Consider the following 23638-nt stretch of genomic DNA (forward strand, 5'->3'; position numbering starts at 1 on the left):
GCTAGAGAGGGCGCACGGCTCGGCTGTGGCGGTCCGGGAGGGGGGAAAGAGAGGGGAGGAGGGCATGTATGCTCACTGGCGGTGAGAAGACGACGGCCACGACAGTGAGCGGGTGGCACGCGCGGTGACGGGGGCCGGTGACGACGTTCGACGGCGGCGCGAGGATTTGGGTGCGGGCTCGGGAGGTGGCGTTCAGCGACGTCCGGGAAAACCGACCCCGGCGGTGGCGGTGGGGAATTTAGAGCGGAGACGGGTCGGCGATAAATGGAAAGGGGAGGAGGGATGGAAAGGGGCGCAAAATTGGAAAGCGGCGTCTGAAATCGCGGCGGACGGCGCCATCAACGACGGCGATCCGGTCGGACTCGAAAAAGGGTAGGGAAGGGTGGCTGACAGGTGGGCCTGGCCTTTCAGCGCGCGTGGAGGGGAGAGGGGAGCGGGAGCGGACCTCGCGGCGTGGTGGGAACGAGCGGACCTCGTGCCGCGCGTGGGGGAGGAGGGAAGCAGGCCGAGCGGCGGCTGGGCCAGCCTGGGGAGAGGGAAAAGGAGGAGGAGGATGGAAGAAGGAAGGATAGGGGGGATTTGGGCTGCGGCCCAAATCCGAAAGAAGAGAGGGAGCCTCAACTTGCCAAATTTTAATTTGAATTTTTGGGGCAAATTTTATAATGTGAATTTCAATTTTACCTCCAGTTAATGATTTCACAGACTTTAATTTATTAAATTAAATTAATTCTTTGGAGGGGTATTTCTGCAGAGCTTTAATTATGCCAAATATTAATTAACCATATCTTTATTGAATTTTGGCTTGGGATAGAAACTTGGGTCATGACAACCACTTTGGGCGATCTATGTCGATTTGATATCGTTATTTGACATATTCAATCTGATATTGTATCGGTTCAGTCTCATCTATTAGATTGCGTTTATATCAGATCAATATATTTTGCTCATTGTTTTATCGGAGTACCAGCCGATAAGTTATCAGTCAACAGCTCATCAGCTTGAGAGCAATCTAGATCTGTCTAGTATTTGTCCTGACATTGCTAGGCATAATCTTGAACCGTGTTGGTTTGGTCTGATCTATGATTATTCTTACCAATATAGGCTAGATATTTTATAGATCTTAGTCATTTGTCAGTCGTTTACAGCTAATGATCTTTGCCGATCTACATGCCTATCATATTTACCTCCATAGAGTAGCTGATTGCCTTACTTGGTTATTTTTATACCAATTGGCTTGATTTATTTATATCGGTAATTATTTTGCATTGCATTGTTTTAGCTGATCGTAGCAAGGTAGCAAAGTACTCATTGTTTATTTACTTATGATTCAAATATAATTGTATTGGATTCTCAGTAGATCCAAGCTTTCAACAGCCGATCAATTAGCTTATCAGCTAAATACTGATACACCAACACCCGTTCAGCTGTTTTCTTAGTTACCTATCGGCTCGATAGCCGATCTGCTTATTTTATTATTTATCTTGTCAGTTGCATGATCAAACTAACTGGCATGCCTGTGCAATCTAAGAATTTAGGTTCTGCACTAGAGCGTTCTAAGAAGTGACTCCCAGGTCTTTGTGTGTGACACGTCATCGTATCACATTTTGACGTCAACACCACCGCATATATTACGATGGGAGGGCACCTGACATGTCTCATCGCCATCATGATGGGCACGCGCCTGGATCGTATTGAATGCAGCGCAAAGCGCACGCCTCTCATCTGCGCCTCTCTCGCGAAAATGGGAAGGGAGATAAAGCGTGACAGCACTGCGACGTCTCTATCACAGTAGGAGTGGCTTGTATCCCTCGCGTCACCATCGCATTAAATGCGATGGGACACCGTGGAGAGCGCCGTTGCGGCCCCCCGTTCAGACCCGTTGGGTTCCAAGGAGCATCGCCCCCTTCTACCTACCCACTGACATATGGGACCGGAAAGGAGCGGTGTGGGGCTTGGTTGACTAACGGCAAGCCACCGCAGTAGTCCCTAGGAGAATGATCACCAGCTTGGCATGGTGTTAACGCTAGATTTTGGCAAATAGTCGTTATAGATTGAAGCACGATTAAGGACCGAATCGGATAAGAAAAACATGAATCGGCTGGAGGCTGGGAATTGGATGCGGTGTGATTGCAGCCGAGAGAGTCTGAATCGGACAAGGGTAAGAGTCCGATTGGGGCCAAAGTTTGGAGATGGGTTCGGTACTAATCATGAGTCCATGTAGCTTAGTTAGGTTTTATCTTGAAGTTCGGTTAGGATTCTTGTATTTAATTAGAGTCTGAACAATGTAAGTTAGGTAGTAACGGATTCTTATCCGGATAAGTTCGTTAATTCTCGGGGCTATAAATATAAGTGCCCAGGGTTCTTGTAAATTATCTCTAAATCAATCCAACTTGGCGCATCGCCTCAAAACCTTCAACTTGCTTGAGCTCTCGGCGTGGGGTTTTTCAGCTTCGCAATGCAAGTTCATGCTCGTCAAAACCCATCGATCAAATAGAAAAGGACTGTCTCGGCTGAGTCCAATCTCCTGCCTAGTTGATCGGTGGGCTGAGTTCTATTATTGCTTTAATCTGTTTTAGCTTGAAGTAGTAGTAGTTCTCGATCAAGTCCTCATGAGTTCTTCTGTTCAATTTGGTACACGTGGTTTCTGGGTGGCCTAATTCTGTCTCGGTTCGGTCCGATCAATTTGGCTTGCCGGGTTCACGCTACTAGATTGAATCGGGGGCTCGTGAGGGCTTATCGCTGGAGTTTCAGCCAACATTATCCCAAGTGATCTGCTGATTGGTTCGTTAGCCTTGCCGATCTTCATATTTCCATGTTTATATCGTACTAGATTGCATACTGTCTCGGTTAAGTCTGATCTATGTATATTTGGTACGATTTGCTTATAGAGATCTATCTGATCGGCCAGATTTGGCGAGTTGATTGACCGATTACGCTTGTCCGCTATCTTATGAGTCGCATTTTACAATAATCAGTAGACTTCGTGCACAATTATATCTAGATATGTACTGTCTCGATTAGGTTCGATCTTCTAGGTCTGATTTGAGAGTGTATGCTGCCGTTTGTTATTGTTTTATCCTGATTAATTAGTCTAGCAGTCCAGTTTACGTTTAATTCCACACTTAGTCCCGTATCAGCTAACAGTTTTATGTGCCATAAATACTGAAACGGTCCGATCGGCTGATTAATCTTAAGACTATCTTGGTTGGGTCCGATCTTTTAAGATTAATTGGCTGGTTGGCCTATTTAGTATTTATCTTGCTTCTGGCTCAGCCGATTGGACATATTTATGGTTACTGTCATGAAATTCGTGTAAAGCCGATCATTTAGTCTACCGGCTAGGGTCCTAGGGCGGTATTGGCTATCCGGCCGATAGCGATTTCAGTGTTAACTATTTTACATGCTATATCTTGTCAGTTACAGGATCAAACTGGCTAGCATGTCCTGTATTACTATGAATTAGGTCCTGCACTGGAGTGGTCTAAGATTGATTCCCAAGCCTACGTATGTGATTGTTGATTGTTATTTTCAGCGTCAACACATGGGCATAGAAGATAGTGGTTGTTGTGGTGTCCCCTTACAGTATAAAAGGAGGCCCTGGCCAATAGCAAAGAGGAAAAGGAGAACATTCTCACAGAAGCTTGTAATGCATTTACTCTCAGAGTGTGCAAGCAACATGAGTAGGGTATTACGCCTCCCGGCGGCTCAAACCTGTATAATCTCTTCGCGTTCATTCGAGGGGCCAACCCCCTCGAAAACCGATCCTCCGTTAGTTCCTTCACTTGGACAAGGCTTTCGGACCCTATCCTCGCACCCCTGGGCCGAACTCACTAAGGGGAAGCTCAAACTCCGACAAATTCACTTCATTACAGACTGGTTCACCAAACCAACTCACACCAATTATTTTTTACTATGATCCAACCTAGACCAATCTTCAACTTCAGCATAATCCGCATTAAACCATTGGGCTAAAATGGGTCCAATCGACTCTACCATAAGGTATGTGCCCATTTAGTATACATAAACTCGGACCCAAAATTTTAAACTCGCATTTACACTATAAAATTTATCAAAGTTGACTGAAAATTGATGGGATGCTTTATTCTGTACAAGAGCAACTTTATGCAAAGTTTGATCAAGTGGGTCCCACATATATCTCTTCTCTTCTCCATTTGTTAACTAACTAAAGGATTCATTTGCCCTCCATAGGCCAAATCCATTTAAAACCTAAAATCACCTAACCAAATCCATCCATACCAATCCATTCATCCCTTTAAACCAATTCAATCCATATCATTTAAAGTAGCAACCTATTGCACTCAATCAAAGACAATCCAAATTAGAAACTAATTCATTTAATCTATTCCCATCTAGCCTATTAGCATGTCTACGTACGGTACGGAGTGTCAGGACCGGTACAACCTAAAATGTATTGCTCCCTCGACCAAAAAAGACATCATTTTTAACCAATGTGATGTATATACTTAATAACATTTTTATTTTATTTTGTAGATATAATCAATTTAGTTTTGTTCTTTAAATCCTGGTATGGGCGGTGCATATATAGTAATAACGAGTAATAGAAATAAAGAATCTTGGTAGGCTGCACCTGCATAGGTGATAAATGGATTATACTAGTAGTATTTAAATTATGAATTGAAATAACTAGTTTTTCATTAATCATAGTAACAATCGTAACCATAGTAAATACATTTTACGGACAAATAAAATGATTAGCCAACGTATCCAATCACATGCACAAATAACTTTTATTTTAAATATTTGGTAAGAGATTGGTGCAAAATATGAGTTAATAAGAGTTAATAAGTATTATTAATCCTAAGGCCGTGTTCGGTGGGGGGAGATGAGGTTTAGTTATCTAGCGCGGAAAACGTAGTAACAGATTAGTACATGATTAATTAATTAATAATTATAAAAATTGTAAAATAGATTAATATGATTCTTAAAGTATCTTTTCTACTAAAAAGTTTAGCAAAAAATATATTGTTTAGCAGTTTGGTAAGCGTGCATGTGAAAAACGAGAGTAGCTGGGTAATGAAAGGGGGCAGCTGAACACGGCCTAAGTAGTGCAAATAAAGCACAAAATTAGTGCTCCCATCATTTCCTTCGTGGAAGACTGTGCTATACAGGCCATACAGCTTATTGGTAAACAAAAAACAATTTGGGTAAAACTTTTTGTCAATGTTTGAAATCGGTAATAACTTATAGGGGTATAGCATGAGACCTAAAGTATGATGGATTGGGAAGACAAAGATTTATATGAGTTCAAACACTTGATGCAAGGCAATAATCCATTCTTACCTTGAAGGGCCCCCATACCTTCCCTTATATCCCAAGGGGCACGGTTACAAGGTAGAGAACCTAGTTGATACGTCTTCGGTCTTGTAATCACTACATGTATAATTCTACCTTCAAATACAAGGTAACATGCTATCTGAGTTCTAGTCTATCTCATATTTTCGGATCTGGTATATGCCCATTCCTTATTCCTTCTTCATAGTTGGTTGTTGGTATTTTATATGATCACAGATAAATCTGCGAAGTGCACAAAATACCATTGTAACATTTCACCGATGAGTATTAGGGGTATCATTATTTGTTTATCCCAAAGGAAGACGACAATTGAAGAATATGCCATCACACTTAAGAATATAGCATAATAATAAATCAATTGCCTAAGCAAGGGGTAAGTGATAATATGATAAAGACAATGGACACACATAAGAACATTCCTTTATGAAATATTGTCTACGTTAATGGAGGAGGTCTAAAGATTAGCTAAGATTGTTTATATACTTCTATATTCATCAGTATAGTTATATTACAAACATACATATACATGTTGAGACTTAGCTCTATGCATCCAAGCACTATTGATAGACTAGTTTGCTAGCTTGGTTTTAGCAATTTGCGAACTCTCACGTTATAGCCGAACGTGGAGGGTATCTGGGGAGGTGATAAAGGACATCGAAGATGGCAGATGTGACCGGCGTGGCAGTGAAGAATACGGTCGACCATGAGGGTGATAAAACCCATTGACAGCAGTGATGTGGGGACGACATCAGCACTTGGTAGCATCAAAGATGACCGGCGATGTTGGAGATTAGATCCACTGAAGTTGCTGAAATTGATCTCATGCTACCCCTACCTGATGCACCAACTATCGATGTTTGGAACCGATAATAATATATGAGGGTAGCGCATGAGACTTAAAGCATAATGGATGTGAAAGACAAACATTTATGTATGTTCAGGTTCTCAATGTGAGGTAATACTCTACTCCTATTTTGGCGGATTGTATTGTGCTATGTGTATTGGTGTTGACTATTGTCGTGCTTTTGAGGGTCCCCTACCTCCTCGGTGGCAGCGTTATTAGGTAGGGAACTTTGAATACGACTTCGGTTTCCTAATCTTTATGTGTCATTATTTGGTTGGATACTTTACCTTGCCTACGAATAAAAGATAACATATTATCCAAATTATAGTCTATCACATATTTCTTGAATCCGGCATATCACATATCCGTAGTTAGTTATGCTTTTTATATAGATACACAGTATCCATACCCTCCACACTTTTATATCTACATTCTTAGCAATTTAAACTAAATGCTATAAAATAAACTATGATAGAAAAAATAAACCACAAAATCAATTTTAAACTTAAGTTTTAAATTAAATTTTGATTTATAATTTATGTAGAAGAGAAACAATGTGAGCCTACATTTGACAGCTCTCAAGACAACTGAAAACCTCAAATGTCCTGAAACACTAACCAAGAAAAAAAATATCCCTCCTATGAAAAGTATTGTAGCCTCCCAAAAATATAATTGAAATAAAAAACAATTCCGTCAGAAAATGGAACTGAAATGAAAAAAAAAAGCATGAAGCTTCATTATATCCATGAGTAATCACGTTGTTAGATTCATCCTATATCATACTTTTATAGCATAATTCAAATGTGTATATGTTAGTTGTTCAAAAGAATTGTGCAAGCCTTTGAAACACGGCGTACAGGTCTGCTTGTGGGAACGAATTAATTCATATTGTTGCCGGCCATGCGTCGTTGTCAGCCTGCGAGAATGAAACAAATTTTGGGGGACGACGATGCACGCACACGAATGCGTGCATCTAGAAGGACGCCATCAAGGAAAAACCCAACCTAACTACTCCGAACTCCGCTTCTACATGATTGATGAGATGGCGACGCGAAGAATCATTCAATACGTGCATGCCACGGCCCATAATACCGCGTGAGGCACCTACACGCTGAAACGAGGGGCGAAGCAGTACACATATACTTGCAGTTCTCAAAACTTTTATACTAATAGTTAATTACTTAAATTAATCACACTCGTTAATTCGTCCTTCACTGTGCACGCACCACGTCCATTGTTCCTTCCTTTCCCATATTACTTTTTACATGCGTAACATCTGCTATCTCCATCCTAAAATATTAACATGTCTGATGCATCCGTTCTAAAGCATAAGCATTTCTAGAATTTTTAGTATATATTGAGGAGATATCAAAATATTTTCTTTTAGTCACTCCAGTGGTCAATTATTAAATTTTGAATCAATTAAATTCTCTTCTTAAGCATCAGATCGGTTGGTTCTCGAATCATTGGAATAATTGAGATCACTAGAATTACTGCAGAATTGCTTATATTATATAACAAAATTTGAACCTATAAATATTTATATTTTAGAGTGGAGGGAGTAGTTTGTTTAGCATAGACTAAACAGATATAAATGTTTTCCTTTTAGTCACTTCATTGGTTAAGTTTTGAATTTTTGATTGATGAGAATTCCCTTTCCGAGAATCCCATTGGCTTTGGAGTCATTAAAATAATTGAAATCATGGCAATCAGTGCATAAATATTTATCTTATAGTACATAATTTGAATCCTAAAATACTTATATTTTGAAACACTAGTTGAGTGCCCATGCGTTGGAACGTAAAAATAATTCATAGCAACAACTCCATACTACGTAAATGATAGAAAAATCTTAAATCATAATAAGTACATTCTGCATAGTACCATCACAGCTCTATTGCATAAAAGAATGAGTTTCATGGTATACAGACAAGAGTGTCATGAACTATAAATCACATGTTGCATACAAAATTCTCTGATGAAAAACTTCAGCAATTAGCGGTAGCGAAGGAGTTTCCAGCACAGTCTGCACTTGCTTAAAGGAGATGTGTATTCGATAAGAATTTTTTTTTTGCGTGTGATGTACATTGATTTTTCACTAGAACTAAAGAAAAGTTATAATAATGACAATCGACTGTAGAAATAAAATTGTCATAGAGCAATAGCACAACAATTGATGCTTTGTTAGAGTTTAGTTTTACAGTTCAGAAAAAAATAATGTTCTGTTTGTTGAACGGGTAAACATTTGCAGGCTGAAAAGGCAAGTATCGAGTGCAATGCAGGTTTGGTATCAGTTCTTCTCAAGCATCAGTACGTTGAGATGACTAGGCCAGCATATCATCGTGTAAAATCCTAGGCCATCAAAACAAAACATGAAATGCATGACATCAAACCATTAGTGATTACTTCTATCCTCTTATATTTATGAAAATAAAAACAACAAGAATGTATTACTGCTATTCGGATAGCAGTTCTTAGTAATAGTAGCAGATATTACCGTGTCATCGGTCTCAGCGGATGTATGGATGTGATTCCAGAGCACTTCTTTTAGAATTTATTTTGAGAATTAGTATTATTTTAATAGAAAATCGTAAAAATAGAGGCTATCCGGAGTAAATCGCGAATTTAAGGGTTTATCGAACGGTGGCTGTTCGACTGGAGCCTATTGAACGGAAGGAGTTCGATAGGGCCTACCACCCGTTCGACTGCTAAGCCAACCGGGCCTATCAAACTGCCGCAGTTCAATCAGGGGGCCGGTCAAAATACCGCAGCCTGTCAAATAGGGGCAGTTCGACAGACCATTGTCGAACAGGGGTAGTTCGACAGGCCCTGTCGAACTGCAGCGCTGGTGATCTAGTCCAATCTCCTTCCTAGTCGACTGCTGGTCGTTCGATAGGGGTTCTATCGAATTACGGCAGTTTGACAAGACCCTATTTACGAGTTTCCGCGGATGGCCTCTATTTCTACGATTTTCCATTAAAATAATATTAATTCTCAACAAAATTCCTTCTTTTAAGGCATGAACATCGACTTGTTTTGATACATTGTCATATTGTATATCAATCTTGTTGACCTTTAGTTTAAGAAGGAAACATGCAGCAGTTCAGACTTTACAAAACGAAAGATAAAATTAGTAATACCAAAACGCAAGACCAACTTAAACTTGAAAGCTCATGTAAATACTTACGGTAGAGCACTCTGTCAAAAGGTCAGCAACTTTAAGGTCAGGGTTTTAAAATTAATTTTAAGATTTGTCTTTTTAAAACTATTTTGTTTTTTTTCCTTTCAAAAGCTAAAATGACGGGAGCTTGTTAGAACTATGTTTGGGATCACCTAGGGTTCGATCTAGTTGGGTTTCTCTGTTGCGTGGATAAAGGGGATGAACGGGGGAAGGACGAGAGGATAGGGTTGGATACCGACCAGTGGAGCCGCTCGCGGAGGAGGAAGAGGAACCAGCCATCATCGTCGTTATTCGGCTTGGGGCTGACGGCGGCGACGATGGTCGGGGTAGCTCTGGCCAGGTCGTGGCGCGACGATGGCGTTCCCGTCGCTGGCTGCACCCCCTCTAGATCAGCTAGGGTTTTGTGGGGTGGAGTGGCGGTGGCGACGAACCTTAGGACGTGTGTCGTGCCGGCCTCCACCCCTTTTATATGGCGCAAGGTGATAGGGGGCCCACCAGCCATTGGGCTGGGCATTACTGATTAGGGCGCGGTCAAGGCCCTCTTGAGCCATTGAGCTCAAGAGCTGGAGATCAATCTAACATTCTGTCACACCCGGAGTTTTGTCCTAAGCCTAAAAATCGTAAAAGAAATTCATAAATAACAATTGACTTAATTAACTCAGAAAAAATACCTCTAAAAGAACCTAATTTAATTAAATCGAGGCTCGCAAATCGACTAACTGGATTTAAATTCAAATTGCAGAAGTATAAAATTTGGCTAAACAAATTAATTTAAAACTCGGCAAAAGTGGGGTTTTCCTTTTTTTTCCCTCCTTTTTCCTTTCTTTTTCCCTTCCGTCTCAAATTGGGCCGAAGTCCAATTTTCCTCCCTCCCTTTTCTTTTTCTTTTTCCTTTTTCCTCTCCTCCTTCCCGGGCCGACCCAGCCGAGGCAGCCCATCTCCCCTCGGCTGGCCCAGCCCACCGGCCTTCTCCCCGCGCGCGCGCCTCCTCCGCCTGGGCCGCCGCCTCGGCCCAGCTCGCTCGCCCGCGCCGCGCCCGCAAGGTCCGCGTCACCTCCCTCCTCCCTCGCGCCACTGACAGGTGGGACCCACCTGTCAGCGACCGAGTCTTCGCCAGCACGCCGCGCCGCGCCGGGTCTGAGTTCGCCGCCGCCGCCGCAACCGCCGCCGCCGAGTCCTCGCCGCGCCCGACTCGGTCTCCAACCTCCGCCCCGCCCTAGCCGGCCTCCCCGCACTATAAATCCCCACCGCCGCCGCGCCGCCGCCCACTTTTCCTCTCCGCTCGAGCCGCCGTCGTGCTGCCTCGTCGCCGCCGCCGTTTGATCTCGCTGTCGGACGCCCTTCGCCGCCGTCCAGCCGCGTCATCACCTCCGCCTCGCCGTCGCCGACTTGCTGCCGCCTTCACCGTCAACGGAGGGCATCTCCAGCACCCGCGCATCCTCTCGCCGTTCGCCGCACCGCCACGCCCGACCTCACCACCGCCACCCCGATCCCATCGCCCGGTCGTCGCCGTCGCGCCGTCGGATGTCGCCACCTGTCCCGCCTCCTCGCCGACCCGCTGCCGCGTTCGCCTCCGCCGGTGAGCGTCCCCACCTCCCTCTCCTCCTCTCCTTTGTCCTTTGTCCTTTGTTAAATTTGTGATTTTCATCTTAGTTTATTTTTTATTCTTTACTTCTAGGTTGTGAAGAACATATATATAAATGTTTTATCAAATTTATCTTAAATAAGTCAATTTTCTTCAACTTAATTTTAATGAAATAATTAGGCTATAAACTTTTGATGTTTATAATAATAAGGAAAACAGCCTATGCAACCTCTAACACAAATACTTTTTGTTGAACATTGATATTTAACAAATTTTCATGCAGGTGCAAAGTGGCTCTTCTACCGATAATCAAGGGAAAGAGAGTTTTATGACTTGAACATTTCGATATCAAAGTACACATGGCAACAACCAAAGCTACATCCTGAACTCAGATAAGGTCAACGTCTTAACTAACAATGCCATGCATACTAAGAGATTAGTAATCAACTAACAAATGCATGTGTGAAGATATGTGAACCATTATTGCTGGAGTAGTTGTCATGCATGTATAGTTGTTATGAAAGCCACCATTTTCCCTATAAATATTCTTCTTCTTTTCACTTGTTCGGATGTACCATTTGGTTAACCGACCTTTAGCAATCTCTGTAGATTTTAGTTCATTGCAATTTGTCATTAAGCATGCCGATCAAAGCCGGCGTTACGGCTTCTGCACTTACCGCATCGACGATTGTTGTTACAGCGACGGAGGGGTGCCACATACTCAAGATCGATGGCTACTCACACGCAAGGCTGCTCGGCAATGGTGAATGTCTCCGGTCCAACTTCAAAGCAGTTGGCCACACCTGGGATATCCTTTTCTACCCCAACGGCAAATTCATTAGATATTTCGGCAACATCTCGATCTACCTCAAGCTTGTCGACGGGTCAAAGAATGTCACGACCGAGGTCCAGTTCAGTGTGCTGCCGCGGGCCAGTGGTGATGAAGCGCTTCCGTACACCAAGCAAAAGATCATTCACACGTTCGAGAGCGCGCGACGCAACAACAAGTGCGGCCACCATTGGCCTATCATTGACAACAATCAAGACATGCTGATGTCCAATTGCACTGAAGAAGAAGAAGAAGAAGAGGACTTCATCATTGTCCGTTGTGACATTAAGGTCTTGAACAAGGCAGTTGTTCATGATCTTAACCTAAGAAGCTGGAGTTGATTTATCGCTGTGAGGATGATACCTGCAAACGACTGCATGATAGGTCGTCGTTGGTAGCACCCTCTGTGAAGTCTAAACCTGGTCTCGGCATCAAGGGGGAGTTCACTAGATTTTTTTCATGTTTTCAGTCATAAGAACCGTTGTTCCAAGTTGGTGACTTAGTATATCTTCAATGATGTCTACGTCTGGTTTATCCCTTTGCTTTCTTTCAGACATTAATTCATTAGGCCCATAGTTTCACGCTAGGTAGTATTATGTAGCAGGTAGTAATAATTTAATTCTTTTAATTAATAATAAAGGCATTTGTTTCCCTTCATATAAAAGAAAAAATAACTCTCTAAAGATGATAAAAGAACAAATCTACTCGGCAAGACCAGATTGAGCACAGTGCCTTCACGCTGGTTATATACATTAATTCCTTTATATCTTTTTTCATGAAAGTGTGTTGTTCTAATGGCATTTTTCTAATCGAGATGGTTCACACGAGGAATATATTATTCATGACAGCCTGCAAATTTTTGGTGACACAAAATATGGTCACATGTAAATTCAGTTTCATACGAATCAGAGTGCTCACAATGCAATTCTATACATGCTACGTACCGTCGGCTCTTAAAAATCAATTAAAAGTAAAAAAATGCTCAAACAAAATTAATTAATTATGTCGTGCCTCTATTTGTTGTACATGCATTGATTTTCTAAATGAAATTTAACATATACTACCTAGAGGTATCATAATGTAAGATGTTTAATTTTTTTTATAACGTTTTGACCATTCGTCTTATTCAAAAATTTAGTACAGATATAAAAAATAACAAGTCGTGCTTAAAGTTGTTTTGATAATAAAATAAGTCATAAGAAAAATAAATGATATTTCCATAATTTTTTGAATAAGACAAATAGTTATACAATAAAAAAGTCAAACATCTTATATTAGCAAACAGAGGGAGTATAAAATTAGGATATAATCATGCAAATCAATTTAATTGCCATGCGATTTGCGTGCCCCTGCTAATGCTAAATTCACAGCTCCACCTAACCTTCCTGTTTTATGTTTTGTGGTTATGGTGGACTTATCGTTCGAGGAAGGAGACAGGGGTGGTTAGTGCCATAGCCATGATTTGCATGCAAGTGACTGCTTAGAGGGTTGCTCAAGTCAATTGGCGTGAAATGTGGATCAGTATCATGTATGCATATATATATATATATATATATATATATATATATGTATGTGTGTTCGTGCATGTTGATCTGCATGCAAGTACCTACGGCTTCCAGGTAGAGATATGTCAGTTTAGTGAGAGGTAGCCACGCGAGTGATCGGTCAAGCTAGTCAGCCCGGCCATTCCTGGCTGAGCCGTTGCTTTGACTAGCTAGTTATCATGTGTAGATATTTAAGCATGTAATTAATTAAACATCTTGTTTACTCCACATTTTGAGTGGAAAATAGAAATAAAGTGTGGTGGTGCGCTAGTGTGGAACGCTAAAGAGTTTATAGTGTCCGGCCGGCCTGCTGTTGTTCATCATCTTGTTGCACAATGAGCTGAGTGCCTGTGGAGAAGGAAGTAGTTAGGAGACGGAAGGTTGCATGATGGCAAATTAATGGAAGAGAATGGCTAGGAGGGCAAAAGGAATAGACCGAGGCGAAGCTGAAGGAATTGGAGGCAAGACAGATAGAGAGATTTGGAGGCGGCACACATGTTTGGTAACTATAGATTCCCTCACCAAGATGAGCGATCGCTTTAGATGCATCGAAGGAAATATGACGCATAGTCATGACTATGGCCCGCGATCGTTGGTCGGTTAAGTAGCCGGCACGAAAAATATAACCGTTGATTAATCAGTATACAATCAATTAATTGTTACTTACAAAATATGGAAAAATAAACTGATATGACTTTTCAAAAGAACTTTCTGTGACGGTGGATTAGTATATGATTAATTAATTATAAACTATAAAAATTTAGAATATAGATTGATATGAGTTTTTATGATAACTTTCTCTAGAATATTTTTGAAAAAGCATACCCCATCAGTCATTGGTATCGGTCTCGTAACGCGGCCTTATGCTTTAGATGGATGGAAGGAAACATGACGGATGGTGAGGATTGTCGAGTAGTACGAAATAGAGATGATTCGAATCCACATGATCAAATTAACTTTGATCATCCAATTTTTATTAATATCCTCTATTTAACCATTAGGAAAAATGAAAGAGAAAAGAGAAAATACAAGATTGATTCATCCAAATAAGACAACGGTCTTGTCAAAGAAAAAAAAATCATAGAAGCCAGGCCAAGCCATGGTTGTCTTCTGCTCATGCCCCACCGCCGCTCCTTGCTCTTCTGCCGCCCGTCCTGCCGATCTGTTGCTTCTCCTACTGGCAGGTGTCATTGTTTGGTGATCTGCTCTATATATGTCTACTGCTGCTGTTCCATCTGGTTTGGACCCGGTTGTCACATGGGGGAGTAGCCCAGTGTGGATGCCCTAAAAGGCAGATCTAGTGGGAGCTTGCCCAGATGATGGCCGAGTGAGATTTGGTTGCAATCAAATTTTCTACCGGCGTCGCCTGCTGTCATGGTGTTGGCGTCGGCTCGACCAGCCTCGGCCTCGCCTCGTGAGTCACGTCTCTCCCCTCGCCGGTCTCCTCCTCCTTCCTCAGCAGCCATTGCCATCTCTGACCCAAACCCTAAAAATTTATACGGTGATGTTTAAGTTCTCCTTTTTTTTTTCATATTTACTGACTCAGCCCAATCTAGAAGGGAGCTCAAAATCCCCACTTGTAGTCAAGAAGGCATGTGCCAAAAAAAACTAGCATGCAAGAAAATAAAGCCAACCTAAAATCATGTGAATAAATGGCTGTGATTGTCAATGCATATGCAGACTTCTGTGAACCATGTCATATGGCATATATATGTGAACTTCTTTTGAACCAACTATGAACCATTTAATTTCATGTGATTGTCATTGCTTCATGGAACCATGTAATTTCCTATGATGAATGGCTGTGATGAATTTGCACTAAGGGAATTGATTTTATTATTTGCAAATCGAATCTCTGTTTAGTTGCTATATTTAGTGGATGTGATGAATTTGCTACCCTTTGTTGCTGTTGGTGGGCTGAGAATTATATTTAGTATCCTATAATGAATGGTTGTGATGAATTTGCACAAAGGGAATTGATTTTATTATTTGCAAATCGAATCTCTGTTTAGTTGCTATGTTTAGTGGATGTGATGAATTTGCTACCCTTTGTTGCTGTTGGTGGGCTGAGAATTATATTTAGTGATTTGACAAATTATGGAGGGTTGGTGTGTTCTGCAACTTGACAAATTTTGATGGTTCATGCTGCTTTCTTTGGATGCCAAGAGAAATAGGCATAAACAATTTAATTCATGGTATAAAGTGCATGATTCCTGTGTGATACCGAGAGAAAATGTAGAAAAAAATACGCGTGCGACAAACACAGAAAAAACAGAAAATATGCCCACGTGCGTCATGTGCGATACAGAGAGAAAATGTTCAAAAAAAATACGCATGCAACAAATACAGAAAAAACAGAAAATATGCCCGCGTGCGTCTTGCGCGATACAGAGAGAATGGAGAGCGTTTGCCTGCGACAAAAGAAAAAATGGAGGGCAAATACGGCGTAGAAAGAGATGGACTACGTCCCTTGCCCTTCCTGACGAGGTTAAGTTCGTAAATAACGCTTGGGGGTACTAAGCTGAGGAAACATGGACGGCGGGCCTTGTGGCCTCAACCTACGCTCTATTCTTTAGTGGGTTAAGTAACTGGCCAAAAAAAAAACCATAGCAATAAATTAGTATATTATTAATTAATTATTATCTATAAAAAATAAAAAATATATTTTTATAAAAACACATCAGTTTGAAAAATGTACGTGTGAGAGACGAATGATCTGGGTTACTTATTTTTACAAACGAACACGGCCCTAATGGCTTTAGGTTATAAGGGGCATAGTAAGATGTTTGACATTCAGATTTATTTAGTTAAGTTTTCAACATCATATGAAATGTACAAGTAAAATAATAAACTTAAATTCGTCTAGAGAACTAACAAATCTCAAGAGTTTACTCTGTTTACATCTGCCAATAAAAAAACTGAGAAAGAAATAGTGGTACTGTACATATCTAGCATAATCTACATTGCTCAGAGCAAATAATTGGTTTCTGATTTTCCTTGAGGCTGATGAGTGTTCATCCTTGTACTAATATGACCGTCTGTAAAATGTGCTACTGTGTTAAATGCTCAAAGTTTTCCACTAGTTGGATGGTGTATATTGGCAAATATATAGCATATAGTTAGCAACAGAATGGACAGCATGAACAGCATGGAAACCATTTTGTTGTGGCTGGTGGTTGTGGTGGTGGTGGTGATGCTGCTGCTGCTGCTACTGCTGGGGCTGGGGCTTGTTCAACTTTTGGTGCTTCCATTACAACTACTGCTGTCTCTTTATTGTCATTCTCACTGCGCGTGTCTGCTGGATGCGTTAGTTGTGCCGTGCTTTGTCGGGCTAACTCCGGATGGCTATCTTTCAAGGACCCGCTGGTTTTCGCTGACCCTGTTAATCTGTGCAGAAAATGCATAAAACCTTCATTCAGAAAGCAACTGTTGAACCTTTCACCAAACAAGACAGCAAATATTGTTTCTGATAGTATGTTCGTGTTTTCATGAAAATTTGGAAGTTATCACAGCTCTGTAGTTACCAGTAACCACCATTACCTTGAACTATCGAGACATGTGTGAATAGGATGAACATCACACAGTGCGACAATTTCATAGAAGTTACCTTCTCCATTCCACCATCTATTTCATATATTCATATGTATGCATGGCAATGTTCCTACAGTGCTTATTTCATAATAATTAACATCAATAGACTTTAAATACTAATAAATGCAGTTTTACCTCCCAATAACAGCAGTCATTGGATCTTGCAAACTAGATGGTACAAAAAAAACATTGGGTGCACAATAAAAAAATTCCATGTTTAACGGTTTATCTTATTCAAGATTTAAGTATAAATATGCAAATTATAATTCATGGTTTTATAATAAATCAAATCATAATAAAATAATTAATAATTATATAATTTTTAATAAGACAAATGGTAAAAGTCAATGAAGCCAAATAAAAAAAGTGGAGGGAGTAATTGAATACTACGTTTTTTTTTTCATGAAATTGTAGCTAAGCAGAGTGGTACACGATTCTTACATTGGAAACGCGAAACTTGTCGTGCTTTCGTCAGAGCGGTGCGACGAGCTGTGAACATAGTCCGCGCTGTCCTCCCCGTTCCGGTCCGCGAGTCCACGGCCACCGGCCTTCTCCCTGGAAGTGCTAGCCTTCTCTGCCGCCGCGGCCACCTCACCACCCTTCATGGGGCTGGAGCTCGGGCTCAGCTTCGGCAATGGCGGCAGCGGGTCGTTCAGGTTACCCAGCTCTCCCGTCTTCCCGTACAGGAACAAGTGGTCCTTGGAGAAGCTCGCGTTGCCGACGTTGATGCTGAAGAGGGACTCGTTGGAGGTGACGCTCCAGTCGGTCGGCGTCGTCGACTTGGATCTCGCGAAGACGGAGGACGGGATCCTCTTGGGGTCGGGGCGTTCGGCGGATCGCGCTGCGCCGCCGCCATCTTCGTCCGCAGCGGCTGGGGGGACGGACAGGGAGTACTGGGTGCTGAGAATTGGCCCTTCGATGTGGAAGAAATCGTCCTCGTCGATCTCCTCCTCCGACGACGGAGACGACGACGAGCTGGCTGCCGCTCCCTTCTCACGCTTGGCATGAGCAGGAGTGGTGCTCATCTGTTCGCTTGCCATTTTAGTTCCTGGTGATCCAAGAGAAATGGTGAGTACGTATCCTTTGACGAATTGATTCTGCTAGTTCTGAAATGGTTGAGGGTGAGTGTCAAAATTGTACCTTTTGGCACATAAATTATCGCCTGCTCTGCACTAGATTAAACGTAGTGTGAATCGCTTAAATTCTCGGCCGGTCCTCACCTTTAACAATGGGGGTTCAGAAAGATTTATTAGGGTAACATAGAATACATAGCTGAATACACAAAAAAATGACTTATTATTGGAGTTGATAGTCAAGAGAATTGGATAAATGTGGAGATCATCTCCGATCTCCCTGGGTTTCAATTGGTACAGCAGTGTTGTTTTATTAAGTAGAAATTCACTGTGCTTTTTGAAACTACATATTTGTGACACCTTTCATGAAATTGAATATATTTTTTTCCACAGAAAAATCTATACAGTTCGGGACTTTCATATCTTTGCATGAAGTAGGAGAAAATGTCACGACTCACGAGAACGACTTTCTAAAGAAAATCAAATAATTACACAGAATTTACGCATGCTAGCCACATTGGATGAATTATGTCAGCAAAAGACTTACCACATCGACAAGAAGCATCCCGTTGACATGAAAATATATTTCACATAAAAAAATCTTTATCTTTCCTCTCTATAGATCAATGAAACTGCAATCCTCCCCTTTTTTCTTTCTTAAAACAATAATGCTATAATCAAAGCAGAGAAATCGATCCTGCGCGTTATGAATAGAACAAAGGAAACAGCACCAGAAGATCAGATATATAGAAAATTAGAATGAACCACGATCGAGTATGGCACCAATTAAGTTTACCTCTTTCTTCTTGCAAGAAACGTCTTGTGTTCTTTCGTCTTGAAATTTTCAGGGATGTGAAAATGAAACACCCCAAAGAACAAAGGCAAACTAAAAAAAGTAAAGAGTTTGCAGAGTTGGTTTTTTAAGGGTAATTTGACCCACACACCTGTTCCTATGCTGTTTTCACAACTTGAGTATGGAAGAAGCAGAGAATGCTGGACGGTAGCTACATGCGGCTATAATTGGTATGTCAATTCCGATTTCAGTGCAGATGCATGCAGACTATTGCATCTTTGGGGGTCTAAATTGAGCAGGTGTTTGTGCTACAAGATCGACATATGTAAATAGAGTAATTTTAAGTTGTTAAAACAAGTTTAGGCTAGGTTGTTCACAGTTTTTTTCTATATTTTTATGTATGACACCGTTGACTTTTAGAATCACGTTTGACTATTCGTCTTATTCAAAATTTATATTCAAATATGCAAAATTATAATGCATAATTAAAGTTTCTATAATAATAAATCATATTATAACAAAATAATTAATAATTATATAATTTTTTTGAATAAGACGAATGGTCAAACGTGAATCTAAAAGTCAACGGTGTTATATAAGAAATATGGAGGGAGTATTATTTTAACAACTCGTGTTTTCAAACAGGCAACTTGAGACAAGTGACCAAAATTTTTCGGACAGAACCTTAAAATAGCAGGAGCTTAACCTTCACGATAACATAGCTGCCACCACCTCTTTTCTGATGGTAATTGTGATAAATGCAGACCAAGAGCTGAAATTTTAAGGTTCATATGTAATTCTTTTTCAGATTTTGTTTGCACTCCTTGTAGTGTTTAGGCATGGAATTTGTTGTAACAGAGGTAAAGGGAATATACTTGTGTATTTTTATGCATGCATGCCTCCAAATAGCAGGGGAAGGGCTTTTAGTTTCAAATGTTATTGATTCTCGATTCAGATTCCAAACTTGTGTTTCTAACAAAACGTCTGAACTTCAAGTTATATTACTATATTGCATATAGGAATGCTCAAGTTGTAATCGCATTGTGTAGTAGATGTCTACCAATGCTCAGTTAGGCTGTGTTACTTTGAGGATGGAAGATGAAAATTTTTCTAATGACTATTTTATGATGTTAGTTAGCAGTTCGGAAAACATGCGTGAATAAGAGGAAAAATCTCTAGTCAACCGCATCTATAAAAAAATCATCAATTGGCAGACTGGCGGGGCAAATGGTCTTCTAGAATTCACACCCCCACGATGTAGAGAGCGACCGTGTAACGTAATGCAGACTTACAGGCCCTAGGCACCTTTTGTGCCGCTGCTAGCTTCTACCCCTCCTCCACTTCTCCTGCGGTGGCTTAGTCCACAACACATTGTAATTATTTCTACCTCTTCTAATTTATAGTCACCCTGTCTGGGGTTTAAAAAAAGGAAAAATCTGAGAATCTATGGGAAGAACACAGCTTTTACATCGTGTTTTTGTCTGCATATTTTCTGAACTGCTAAACAGTATGAGTTTTGCAAAAGTTTTGTATATACAAGTTAATCGTCTTATTATTTTAAAGTAGATTTTTAACTTTATACTAATTAATTATATTATTTATACCATTAAATAGCTATCATAAAATCGAAAACATCTTCCATCTAAAAAGAATGTAGCCTTACTCAGTTGTTCCAGCTCAAAAGAAGCTGTGACGTGTGAGCAGAGCCTGCCAGGCGCTGATTCACTGTATAACACCAACATGACAGGAGAAGAGGAACTAAAACATGCGTGTATGATCTCATTGAATTCATGTATATATATTCTCATGGTGCATATATATGCCTCTTTGCAAAGGAGTCGCTTTAGGGGGATCTCTTCCGTGCACCTGGCAGTTTCCAGAAAGGAAAAGCTCCCAAAGCTATGTAGGTACATGTGGTTACTCATAGATCATCACTCATCAGTCATCACTAGCAAAGCTAAAATCTTCGCCCTTTTTTTCTGTCTGCTGCTATCTTCAGGTCGCTTGCTTCTCAAGGATCGAATTCCATGGACGCTAAGCTTAACTACTGCCCATCCCCCCCTCCCTAGCTTGCCAATTGAACCAAACTGCACTGAACCGTGAAAAAAATGCAGAGACGACAATATTTATTCAGCAAAACGAGAGTCTGAAATTTTGAGAGGGGAGAAGAGGCGGGCAATGGCGACGGCGACGACGACGGACTGGGGGCCGATCATCGCGGCGGTGGTGCTGTTCATCCTGCTGTCGCCGGGGTTCCTGTTCCAGCTGCCGGCGAGGGCGAGGGTGGTGGAGCTGGGCAACATGGGCACCAGCGGCCTCTCCATCCTCGTCCACGCCATCCTCTACTTCTGCGTACTCACCATCGTCGTCGTCGCCATCGGCGTCCACGTCTACTCCGCCAAACCAGATCCGATCGATTAACATATCGTAGTACGTACATATAAGCATGCATGTTTCTAGTGAGCCAAGTGTAGTAGATATGGGCGTATATATTTTTATTGTGTTCTACTCCCTCCGTATCATTATGTAAAATGTTATTTAAAAAATTATGAAAATATCATTTATTTTTCTTGTGACTTACCTTATTATCAAAGGAACTTTAAACACGACTTGTCACTTTTTATATTTGTACTAAATTTTTAAATAAGACGAATGATCAAAAGTTACGACCCAAGAAATTAAACATTTTATATTATGAAACGGAGGTAGTATTTAATTTGCTTGTGAGTTTGTTTGGAAGTGTGTTGATTGCAATATTTTTGTTCGTTGTTTAATTCTTCTGTTACAATATTTATATGGGACAATTGTGTTATTTTCCTTTCCTTAAAATATAATTGTGATTTTAAATTTGGGTCTGTATCCTCTGCCTTTGAGGTCAAACGCAAACATTGTCCGTGCTCTCATCCTGGCTATCCATTCTTTGATCAACTGCTCTATGTCATGGTGCCACCTTAAGGTTCAATTAATCGATGGGATCAAACGTGTGCCTCTTATTTTCTTTTGACAATTAAAATTATATTCTTGTACAAGCGAAAACAATTTACCCTCAAATTTTAAGAATGTTTCTTAAGTTTAGTACTCATGTATGAAGGTGGAATTATTTGCTAATGTATGTCTGTAATTTACTTACTTTTAAAAGCATTTGTTTTTTAATTAAATAAGAGGAGTCAGACGCTGATTTTTTTATTTAGTTCATTCCATAAGTTGAAGAAGATGTTAATTGTATACTCCATTTATTTTATATTATAAGATATTTTGTTCATATTTAACTTAATCTATATATTATTAGCATCAATATAAATCTGCATTAGGCTAAAAAAATCATATAGTGTGAAAATAATGTAATACTTGAATTTTCCCCTACTTTGTCATGGAAAACATTATATTACTTACTGTTAAATAGTCATATGGGATTAAACCAACACAAATAATTAGACCTTCAGGTTGGACCAAGACGTATCGCCCTTGATTCAAGGATGGGTGGCATGGATGAGAGAACGGCAAACTTTGCCTTTGACCTGGAAGGCAGAGGATACGGACCCCATGTTCTGAACCGAAGCTCCCGTTTGCCTCTGATTTGGATGTCAGCGTGATAGACCTACATAAACTGACTTTGAAAAAATTAAATTGCTAAAAAAGAATGACCATATTACCCCTATTTCCTAGTCGCACTTATCACCCGTCACAACATTTATTAGTGTCAATCTCAGTTTGAAAGTGATATGTTTCTAGGATTTTTGTGATAAGCTAGATGAGAGTAAAAACGACTAAATTAACAATAAAAATTATGCTTTAGAAAAATCAGATAAGAAACGTTTATATATAAATATTTTTCATGAAACTTATGCATTTGGAAAAAAGCACCGATAAAAATCCATAATATAACGTCTCTCAACATAGCCTCTGTCTCTATAGCCTTCTCCATTATTAAATATGGACACAGACGTAAAGTCAGAGACATGGTCACTAATATATAGGCCCTATTGTTTATATTAGCCACGTAGTCTCTCTGACTTCTACGTCACAGATAGATCTCGTTCGTCGAACATAATGTCTCCAAATCCCCACTCGCCGGGAGGCGGCCGCGGTCCTCACCGGCCCTCTAGGTCCGACGGCAACGTCCCTAAGCCTCACTGCTCGGGCTCTCTACCGTGGGAGCAGCGGGTGGCCATGGACGCATCTCGTTGGAAGCCGGCCGGCGCAGCGCTTCGGATGAGCTCGCTGGTTCTGCCCACTAATCTCTATCCTCTTGTTGTGTGATCTGCAAGCGAAGAGTGCAGCGGATGGTGACGGCCGTGTTTTTATTTTGCATTCGGCTTTTCAAAGGACAAGAGACTAAGAGAGGATGGATTTAGTTTGGTGCCATTTCTAGTTGTTGGTTAATTGGTTGCCTTTTTGTCCCCGTGTCTCAATAAATTGTAGCCTTTTCTTAATATATACTGCTTCCGTTTTATAATGCAAGATGTTTGATCATTCGTCTTATTTAAAAATTTAGTATAAATATAAAAAATGATAAGTTGTGCTTAAAGTTTTTTTAATAATAATAATAAAGTAAGTCATAAGCAAAATAAATAATATTTTCATAATTTTTTAAATAAGATAAATAGTTAAACATTATAAGTAAAAAAAGTCAAACATCATTATGAAACAGAGGGAGTATATATTTGTTGGTTGGTCAATTCGTTGCGTGAAGCTCCCAGTGTCAACTAGAGATAAATTTCAGGTGTTCATCGGAGATAAATTTCGTTGGAAGACTCATCTCGGCCGTCCCGTCACTTTTTGTGAAAAAATCACGCCCAAACAGTAATGCTCATATTAAAATCCTTGATACTAGAATAAGAGCAAAAACACGAATATTATATGA

The 23638-nt window shown here is 40.6% G+C and overlaps 3 protein-coding genes across 4 annotated transcripts; 2 read left to right on the top strand and 1 right to left on the bottom strand.

Moving 5' to 3' along the window:
- The first annotated feature begins 11583 nt into the window (after positions 1-11583).
- Positions 11584-12114, top strand: LOC102712741. Its single transcript, XM_006658423.3, has one exon. It carries the CDS (start codon positions 11584-11586, stop codon positions 12112-12114), a length of 531 nt encoding a protein of 176 aa, XP_006658486.1.
- A 3995-nt stretch (positions 12115-16109) lies between these two features.
- Positions 16110-18996, bottom strand: LOC102713009. Of its 2 annotated transcripts, XM_015839486.2 has the most exons (5): positions 18778-18996; positions 18529-18678; positions 18049-18128; positions 17350-17956; positions 16110-16704 (listed from the first exon to the last, which is right to left on the bottom strand). In XM_015839486.2, the coding sequence occupies exons 4-5, from the start codon at positions 17946-17948 to the stop codon at positions 16437-16439; spliced, it is 867 nt and encodes a 288-aa protein (XP_015694972.1). In that variant the 5' UTR covers positions 17949-17956; positions 18049-18128; positions 18529-18678; positions 18778-18996; the 3' UTR covers positions 16110-16436. The 2 variants fall into 2 exon arrangements, with proteins under 2 accessions (XP_015694972.1, XP_006658487.1); XM_006658424.3 differs by lacking the exons at positions 18049-18128; positions 18529-18678; positions 18778-18996 and having other exon boundaries at positions 17350-17995.
- Positions 18997-20867: 1871 nt separating this feature from the next.
- LOC102711082 lies at positions 20868-21285 on the top strand. Its single transcript, XM_006657562.2, has one exon. The coding sequence runs from the start codon at positions 20953-20955 to the stop codon at positions 21193-21195; it is 243 nt and encodes an 80-aa protein (XP_006657625.1). The 5' UTR covers positions 20868-20952; the 3' UTR covers positions 21196-21285.
- The last annotated feature ends 2353 nt before the right edge of the window (positions 21286-23638 follow it).

The sequence above is a fragment of the Oryza brachyantha genome, chromosome 7, assembly GCF_000231095.2.
Source record: "Oryza brachyantha chromosome 7, ObraRS2, whole genome shotgun sequence".
Classification (NCBI taxonomy): domain Eukaryota; kingdom Viridiplantae; phylum Streptophyta; class Magnoliopsida; order Poales; family Poaceae; genus Oryza; species Oryza brachyantha.